The sequence below is a fragment of the Pelodiscus sinensis genome, chromosome 30 (assembly GCF_052426305.1).
Source record: "Pelodiscus sinensis isolate ZL-2025 chromosome 30, ASM5242630v1, whole genome shotgun sequence".
Classification (NCBI taxonomy): domain Eukaryota; kingdom Metazoa; phylum Chordata; order Testudines; family Trionychidae; genus Pelodiscus; species Pelodiscus sinensis.
In genome coordinates this window covers 6,332,800-6,342,527 of record NC_143081.1, presented here as the reverse complement: position 1 = coordinate 6,342,527, position 9,728 = coordinate 6,332,800, and the positions used below count along the sequence as shown (strand labels likewise).

Here is a 9,728-nt window from a genome sequence, read left to right as displayed (position 1 = left end):
ATCAAGGATCACGGAATCCCAAAGGGGCAGAGAGTTAATCCTATACAGCCTGTCAGGGAAACACCCACAGTTCCCTTGGGTCAGCGGTGGGCACGCGGCCGGCGGCCCCTGCTCCCAGAGCACAGACATGCGGAAGGGCTTTTCTGGGGCTCAGCCGAGGCTCCGCCCGCAGCTCTGGTACTGGCCACGGCGACAGGTACAGGACTGGACAGAGCATTGGTCTGAGTGAATGTGGCAGCACCTGCCTATCTATTTTTCTATCTCGTGCCTTATTTCTCTGGCAATGGATGCTCCCTCTTCGTTTAATCCACCTCCCCACACTGCGGAATAGCTCGCGAAGGGCCTTGCTGTATCTTATCAGGCAGGAGATATGCAAATACATTTGGGCTGCGTCTAGATTGGCATGATTTTCTGGAAATGCTTTTAACAGAAAAGTTTTTGGAACATTTTGCAGAAAAGCATCTGTGCCAATCTAGACGCGCTTTTCTGCAAAAAAGCCCCGATCACCATTTTTGCGATTGGGGCTTTTTTGCGGAAAACAAATCTGAGCTGTCACCACTGGCCCTTTTGTGCAAAAGCTTTGCACAAAAGGGACTTTTGCCTGAACGGGAGCAGAATATTATTTCCGCAAAAAGCACTGATTTCAGACAGTAGGAAGTCAGTGCTTTTGTGGAAATTCAAGTGGCCAGTGTAGACAGCTGGCAAGTTTTTCCAGAAAAGCAGCCTATTTTCCAGAAAAACTGGCCTGTCTAGACACAGCCAGATTGGCTACATCTACCTTGGCATGATTTTCCGAAAATGCTTTTAACAGAAAAGTATTCCTTTAAAAGCATTTTCGGAAAAGCACTTTTTGTGGAAAAGCGTCCGTGGCCAATCTAGATGTTGTTTTCTGCAAAAAAGCCCCGATCGTCATTTTCGCGATCGGGGCTTTTTTGCGGAAAACAGTACTATGTTGTCTACACTGGCCCTTTTGCACAAAAGTCTTTCAGAAAAAGACTTTTGCCCGAACGGGAGCAGCATAGTACTTCCGGAAAAGCACTGATGATTTTACATGAGATCGTCAGTGCTTTTCCGGAAATTCAAGCAGCCAGTGTAGACAGCTGGCAAGTTTTTCCACAAAAATCATCTGACTTGAAGAAAAAGTTGCCAGTCTAGACACAGCCGTTGTGTGTGGTTTTGCCTTTACATCACCTTTAAAGGAACAGATAAAGAAAAGTCTCTCGGGCATAAATAGGAAGAAACTTTGGATAAAACATTATCTCCACTCTTCACTGTAGCCAGCTTATTAACTATGGGGGAGGGGTTCCCTTTACGTTTTACAGACTATTTCTTTCATTGAGCTACATGCTCTTCATGATAGAAATCACTCCAGGTTACAGGCAATGCATAGTCCACCAGATTACATTGCAAATAATTATACTGCATGTGCATGTAACACATTAAAACTTTGTCTCACTTTGTAGCCAGCTAAGAAGTAATATGTAGATAGCCAGCAGGGCTGAATCTGTGTTGTTCATTTGCATATTTCTGAAAATGTGTTCCTTAAATGAAAAATTGTCACATAGATAAAGATGGCTGATTTTTCTCAAAGGTATATCTGATAAAGTTGGACTTCCAGCTCTGAGTTTTCATTAGAATTGGGCTATTTAAGTTGGGCCTTATTGCTATTTGTGATTTTGAAAACCTTTCTCTGAAGGTCTAAAAGGATGCAGATTAATAGGAGTATTGTAGGGTTTAAAAATTATGTTGGCAGGTGAATGTACAGCTTAATGTTTATAGTCCTCAGTCACACGTATCTTTCATGTGGTTGCTGTTGCATTTGTTTGCAAAGAAGGATTTTTAAATTTTTTTGAAAATGACCTGTGTAAAGAAATGGATTTTACTGACATAATTGAAGAATGTGCTGCCAAAAGAGCTAGACAGCTATAATAGACTTAAATACAAATGAAAATGTTTAATTATTAATGCAGAATTTTGTTTACAAATGAATTACAATATAATTAAAATGAAAAATATCCAGCTAAATTAAGTTTCTATTAAATTTACCCAGTTCACATTTAATATGAGAATAGCCTTCAATTTATGCATTTGACGCCTTTTTTCTATTTTTTCTCCAAAGGGAGGCCCCATGAAATTGTGCTGCCCTGGGTCCCGCAAAACTGTCATCCACTCCTGAGGGTTTTCAGTTACTCTAAGCACCAACACTATAAGCACCAACTGTCCCTGCTTTTCATTCTAGGGCCACCCAGTGCCCATAGCTTGGAGATCAAAGGACGTGTCCCATTGAGCATCAGAATCTGCCTTGATTTTAAAATTGTTGTGCACCTTGTGTGAACCGACCTTCCATTCCCGCCTTGCTTTTCCCAGGCACCAGAGTCTGGGGTTGTGGCTCTTTGGACTTTGGCTCCCGGGGCCAGTGCAAGGGCATCACCTTCCAGCTCCCCCAGCAATGCAGAATTGTAGACTGTGCTGAGCAAGAGCTCCCAGTACAAAACTGGGGCCACAAAGCTCATGTGACCATGGGACACACAAAGGGAGATTTCTGAGTAGGAGAGAGGCGGTTCCTGCTCTGGTGCCAGCACTGGTTGAATACTCTGCCTGGGTCTGGCGTCCACAACTCAAGCCAGGGGCTGATTGCTTGGAGAGGACTCACACAGCAGCCATGAGAATCCTGGCAGTGGAAATCCTGCCTTATAATGATACACAGAAAGAGCTCAAGCTCTACAGACCTGTGCTATGAGACTGAGACTTTCAGAGACCTCTGCAGAGTTTGTGGCTCCAGTTCCGATTCATTCCAGTGCAAACTTGGTGCACCTGTCCCTCGGGCAGGGTTGAAAATATCAGCCTGACAGTGTGGCAGACATTTTGGGGATTGTCGAAGCATTTCTATGACAGACAGAGCTCCAGGGAGATACATAGGGCTGTATTGGGATGGGTGAAGGGAGAGACACAAAAGCCACTGATGGGCCATGCCAATGTATTTATAGGTGAGTTTGCAAACATCAACCGGCAGGCCTCTGACCCCCTCTCAGTTTTCTCAGAGCTGCTTTCACCTCCTTGTTGCGCAGCGTGTTGATGGCCGGGTTCACCATGGGCGTGACCACATTACCAAAAATGTTCACAGGGGTCACCAGCACTTTGCTCATCTCTGGGGGAAAGAAGATCAAAGTGCAGGGCCCAAAAAATATGGTGACCACAGCCAGATGGGAGGCACAAGTGGAGGCTGCTTTGCGGCGCCCTTCACCTGAATTCATCTTCAGGATGCAGGAGATGATCTGTGTGTAGGACATAAGGATGAGGAGGAAGCAGCTCATGGGCACCACCCCAATATTGGTGAAGGTTACAGTCTCCAAGATGTACGTGTCCACGCAGGCCAGCTTGGCCACGGGGAAGATGTCACAGAGGAAATAGTCCACCACATTGGACCCGCAGTAGGGCAGCGTGAAGGTCAGGCTGGTGACGATGGTGGCGTGGAAGGAGCTGGCAATCCAGCTGCTGGCAGTCAGGAGGGTGCACACCCTGCGGTTCATGATGAGCAGGTAGCGCAGCGGGTGGCAGATGGCCACGTACCGATCAAAGGCCATGACTGTGAGAAGCAAACTTTCGGTGCTGCCCAGGAAGTGGAAGAAGAAGATCTGGGCCATGCACCCGCCCAGCGAGATGGTTCTACTGTTGGCCCAGAGGTTGTCCAGCAATTTGGGGATGCTCATGGAAGAGATGCCAATGTCCAGCACAGCAACATTGCAGAGGAAGAAGTACATGGGGGTGTGCAGGCGGCGGTCGGCGAGGACGGCTGAGAAGATGAGCAGGTGTGACGTAGTGGGGGTACTTGCTGGGCTGTGGTGACCCCTGCTGTCTGGAGCAAGACCCAGCAGGGAAAATCTCGCTAGGCAGAGATAAGGCCAAACTTGTCGAACCAGTGGCCAGACACCCCCCATGGAGAGGAACAAAGGAAGGTGAATGCTGCCCTGGACTGGGGGGCAGGGCTGCAAGGGAATTTAGTTGTTACTGTGGGAGAGCATGGAGGAGACAGCCTAGGGAGAGGAGCTGGAGTTTAGGGGCCCAGTCTCCCCCCAACTCAAGGGGGCCTGAGGCATCCTAGCCCAGTTCTGTGACCAGACTACATCTGTGCTATGCTGTATCCTGGAGAGGCAATAAACTTCCTCTATTCCACCGGCTGGTGCAGTCTGTTTGTGCCATCTCGGGGTGCAGGAGACGGGGAACCCCCAACACGCCGTCACACTGGTGTCAGAAGTGGGATGCACTGCACCCCGTGGATGGAGCTCCCAGCGGTGAGCGACATAGACGGGTTCCTCAGCTCCTTTGAGAGGGCCTGTGGGCTGCAACAGGTCCCCCCAGCTGACTGGCTGCAGGAGCTCGTCCCCGCACTGAACCAGGAGGCGGCCGGAGTGCTCAGTCAGCTGGAGGACCTACAGCCAGGGGATTACAACCGAGTCAAGGAGGCCCTGCTGCACAAGTTCGGGCTGACCCCCGAGATGTACAGGAAGAAGTTCCGGGGGGTACAGAAAGGGCCACGGGAGACCTATGTGGACCTGGCCTCCCGCCTGGCGCAATACTGCCGCAAGTGGGTCTCGGGAGTCGGAGCCCAGACCGCAGAGAAGCTGCTCAAGCTGGTCATGATGGAGCAGTTCTATGAAGCGTGCCCACCCAAACTGAGGCTGTGGCTCAAGGACCGGAGACCAGAGAACCCCCAGGAGGCCGGGAGACTGGCGGATGAGTTCACGGAGAGCCGGTCCGGGGGTGAACGGGAGTCCCGGAGAGAAAGAGAATCGCGCAGAGACCGGTTCTCGGCGGAGCAACGGAGAGAGACACCTCCGAGGCGAGCCCCAGGGACCAGGACCAGTCGTCGATACCCCAGAAAACCAGCCAGGGCCCGGGCAGAGCCGACCCGAATGGGCCCACAGAACCTAACTTGCCATCGCTGTGGGCAACGAGGCCACAAGAGGGCTCAATGCACCAGGCGCAAGAACAGGTCCCATGACCTGGGACGTTCCAGGGTTAACTGGCTGGGGCGGGAGGAAGGGCAGGCTGCCCCAGTGGCAGGGGCTGGCCGGCAAACCTCAGCTCAGAGAGAGGGGAAGGATGCTCAGTGCACCTCCCCTGGGAGGTCTGACCCTCGGGAGACAGATTTATCCGTGCACCGGGTGGGGGCGGGGCGGCCCCTACGGAGGGACTGCCTCGTACCCCTGGAGGTGGATGGCAGGAAGGTGACGGGTTTCTGGGACACGGGGGCGGAGGTGACGCTGGCCCGGCCCGACATAGTGGCCCCAGACCATATGCTACCCGACACTCAGCTGACTCTGAGGGGCATAGGCGGCACCCCCTTTGAGGTACCTGTAGCCAGGGTGCATCTGAAATGGGAGGCCAAGGAGGGCCCCAAGGAAGTGGGGGTGCACCCGCACTTGCCCACCGACGTGCTAATGGGGAGTGACCTAGAGGAGTGGCCAGACGGACCCCACAGGACGCTGGTCACCACCCGTAGCCAGAGCAAGCGAGGGGCTTGCGGCCCGGAACTCGAGGAGGTTCCCCAACAGGGGGCCCAGGGCCCCGTCCCAGCAGACCTAGAGTTGGACCTAGGCAGTGGGGGGAACCACGGCCCTGTCCCAGCCCCAGCCGCTGAATTCCAGGCGGAGGTGCGAGCGGATCCCTCCTTGCAGGCCCTGAGGGACCGGGCTGACCTGGGTGCCGCTCAACCCCTAGGAGGAGATTGCCAGGAGAAGTTCCGGTGGGAGAGGGGATTTCTGTACCGGGAATGGCTTTCCCCCGGGACGGTAGGCAAGTGGGGGCTCCAGCGGCAGCTGGTGGTTCCCCAAAGGTATCGCCGCAAGCTGCTACACCTGGCCCATGACATCCCGTTCTCGGGACACCAGGGGATCCGGCGCACGCGGCTGAGGCTGCTCCAAAACTTCTATTGGCCGGGGATGTTTGCAGCTGTCCAGCGGTACTGCCGGTCCTGCGACTCCTGCCAACGAGTGGGGAAGGCCCAAGACAGGAAGAAAGCTGCATTGAGACCCCTGCCCATCATAGAGGAGCCTTTCCAGAAGGTGGCGATGGATATTGTGGGGCCCTTCAACAGAGCGACCCGGACAGGGAAGAAATACATCCTGGTGGTGGTGGACTTTGCCACCCGCTACCCCGAGGCCGTGGCCCTGCCCTCCATCGAGGCAGACACGGTGGCAGACGCACTGCTGACCATTTTCAGCAGGGTGGGGTTTCCCCAGGAGGTTCTCACGGACCAGGGATCCAACTTCATGTCGGCCCTGCTCCAGTGCTTGTGGGAGAAGAGTGGGGTGCAACACACCTGGGCCTCGGCGTATCACCCCCAGACCAACGGGTTGGTGGAGAGGTTCAATGGGACTCTGAAGCAGATGCTACGGACCTTTATGCACAAACACCCGCAGGACTGGGACAAGTACCTACCCCACCTGCTGTTTGCGTACAGGGAAGTGCCCCAGGAGTCCACGGGGTTCTCGCCGTTCGAGCTGTTATATGGGAGGCGAGTGAGGGGCCCCCTGGACTTATTGAAAGACGAGTGGGAGGGGAAGGTCTCCCCGGAGGGTGAGCCGGTCGTGGAATATGTCCTGACATTCCGGGAAAGACTTGCCGAGCTCATGGGCCTGGCCAGAGAGAACCTGAGCAGGGCCCAGAGGAAGCAGAAGGTCTGGTACGACCGCAATGCACGGGCCCGCGCCTACGCTACCGGGGACCAGGTGATGGTCCTGATCCCCGTGCGGAAGAACAAGCTGCAAGCCGCCTGGGACGGCCCCTTCAAGGTGGTTAAGCAGCTGAACGAGGTGAACTACGTGGTGGAGCTGACGGGCCGGACGCGCGGCCAGCGGGTATATCATGTTAACATGATGAAGCCGTACTGGGACAGGGAGAACTTGGTGCTGGCCGTGTGTAAGCCCTGGGAGGAGCAGGGGGAGGATCCCCTGGTGGGCCTGTTCCCTGGGACCGGAGAGGACTCTTCGCTGGAGTCAATTTCCCTCTCGGACCAGCTCACCCCGGCCCAGCAGGCCGAGATCCGGGAGGTGCTGCGCTCCCACCAGCAGCTGTTCTCCAACAAGCCGGGTCTTACCAACCTGGCTGTCCACCGGGTGCAGACGGGCACTCACCCCCCGGTGCGCTGCTCCCCATTCAGAGTCACAGGGAAAACAGCCCAGGACCTGGAGAGAGAGGTCCAGGACATGTTGGCCCTGGGGGTGATCCAGCCGTCCTCCAGCCCCTGGGCCTCTCCCGTGGTGCTGGTTCCCAAGAAGGACGGGTCGATCCGGTTCTGCGTGGACTACCGGAAGCTCAACGCCATCACGGTGTCCGACGCCTACCCGATGCCAAGGCCCGACGAGCTCCTGGACAAGCTGGGGGGAGCTCGCTATCTCACCACCCTGGACCTCACCAAGGGCTACTGGCAGGTGCCGCTAGACCAGGAGGCCAGACTGAAATCGGCTTTCATCACGCCGCTGGGGCTCTATGAGTTCCTGGTCCTACCCTTTGGCCTCAAAGGGGCGCCGGCCACCTTCCAGCGCCTGGTGGACCAGCTGCTGAGGGGAATGGAGAACTGTGCCCTAGCGTACATCGATGACATCTGCGTCTTCAGCCAGTCCTGGGAGGACCATGTGGCCCAGGTCAGCCAGGTACTGGATCGGCTGAGGGAGGCTGGGCTGACCGTAAAGGCTGGGAAGTGCAAGGTTGGAATGGCCGAAGTGTCCTACCTGGGCCATAAGGTGGGGAGCGGCTGCTTGAAGCCAGAGCCGGCCAAAGTGGAGGCCATCCGGGACTGGCCTGTGCCCCAGACCAAGAAGCAGGTCCAGGCTTTCATTGGGATGGCGGGGTACTACCGGAGGTTTGTGCCCAACTTCAGCTCCATCGCTGCCCCGATCACAGAGCTGTGCAGGAAGGGGAGGCCCGACAGGGTGGTCTGGACGGAGCAGTGCCAGAGGGCTCTCTGTGCCCTGAAGGGAGCCCTGGCCAAGGCCCCAGTGTTGGTAAACCCAGACTTCGACAAGCCCTTTATCGTGTTTACGGACGCCTCGGACACTGGGCTGGGGGCGGTGCTGATGCAGGCGGACGAGAAAGGGGAACGTCACCCCATCGTGTACCTGAGCAGGAAGCTGCTGCCCCGGGAGCGGAGCTACGCGACCGTAGAGAGGGAATGCCTGGCCATGGTGTGGGCCCTGCAAAAGCTGCAGCCGTACCTGTTTGGCCGGCGTTTCACGGTGTTCACCGACCACTGCCCCCTGACCTGGCTGCACCAGATGAAAGGGACGAACGCCAAGCTGCTGCGGTGGAGCCTGCTCCTGCAGGACTACGACATGGAAGTGATCCACGTCAAGGGGAGCGCCAACATCATCGCCGACGCGCTGTCCCGTAGCGAGGGGCCCGAACTTCCCCAGGTCACGAGCGGAGTGACCCTGCTCAGTTCGCTCTCGGAGGGGGGAGAACTGTGACGTAGTGGGGGTACTTGCTGGGCTGTGGTGACCCCTGCTGTCTGGAGCAAGACCCAGCAGGGAAAATCTCGCTAGGCAGAGATAAGGCCAAACTTGTCGAACCAGTGGCCAGACACCCCCCATGGAGAGGAACAAAGGAAGGTGAATGCTGCCCTGGACTGGGGGGCAGGGCTGCAAGGGAATTTAGTTGTTACTGTGGGAGAGCATGGAGGAGACAGCCTAGGGAGAGGAGCTGGAGTTTAGGGGCCCAGTCTCCCCCCAACTCAAGGGGGCCTGAGGCATCCTAGCCCAGTTCTGTGACCAGACTACATCTGTGCTATGCTGTATCCTGGAGAGGCAATAAACTTCCTCTATTCCACCGGCTGGTGCAGTCTGTTTGTGCCATCTCGGGGTGCAGGAGACGGGGAACCCCCAACACGCCGTCACAGCAGGTTGCCCAGCAGGGTGCAGAGGTAGAAGGCTAAGAAGGTGAAGAAGAGGATGGTCTGGAGGCCATCGGTGTTGGGGATCCCTAAGAGGATGAAATGAGTCACCTGGGTGTGATTCACCAGCCCCATTTGGATATCATTCCTGGGGCAAAGGGAGAGAAATGCAGCCAGTGAGTTAGAGAAACAAGAAGACCTGTCATATCCTACCTACAATACTCCCCTTCCATCCACAACCCCCAGGAATCGCTTTCCTTGTCTTTGTAATGCCAGTTGGGGGCCTGGCCTCACTGTGCCATTGCTGAGCATGGTGAGAGAACGTGCCTGCCATGGATATCGGGGAGTCAACACAGACCAGACAAAGGAGATCATCCGATTCTTTGAGAATCTCTTCTGGTCTGCTCTGCGCAGGCTTCTTCTCTCCTTGTGCAATGACAATTTCTTCAGGCATTTTCTCTCTAAGCCTCTTCACCACAGTAACACGGAGCCTTCTGTTTGTGGCTAACCTTTGGGGAGGGGTTCTCTCTCACCCTCTCTTCAGAAACTAGAAGACAGTGACACTTTACGGTGCATTTACACAGCACTCTAAACTCAAAACAAGACATGCAAATAGCTTATTTTGAAATTTGGCTCATTTAAACAATGCCAGATTTCAAAACAACATCCTATTTTGACACATCCCTTAAGGAATTCTGAAGTAGTGCACCCATTATTTTGAAAAATATTTTGAAAAAATGGGTGGCTTCTTCAGATGTGGGGTTGCTCTTTTGGGATACCTCTGGTATCCCCAAATAGTCATGCAGTGTGGACATACCTGGATTTTGGGGATAAAAAT

The 9,728-nt window shown here is 54.8% G+C and overlaps 1 protein-coding gene across 1 annotated transcript; it reads right to left on the bottom strand.

Moving 5' to 3' along the window:
- Positions 1-3,002: 3,002 nt before the first annotated feature.
- On the bottom strand, positions 3,003-9,025 carry LOC149521066 (putative olfactory receptor 10D4). Its single transcript, XM_089774203.1, has 2 exons — positions 8,895-9,025; positions 3,003-3,828 (listed from the first exon to the last, which is right to left on the bottom strand). Exons 1-2 carry the CDS (start codon positions 9,023-9,025, stop codon positions 3,003-3,005), a joined length of 957 nt encoding a protein of 318 aa, XP_089630329.1.
- Between the last annotated feature and the right edge of the window lie 703 nt (positions 9,026-9,728).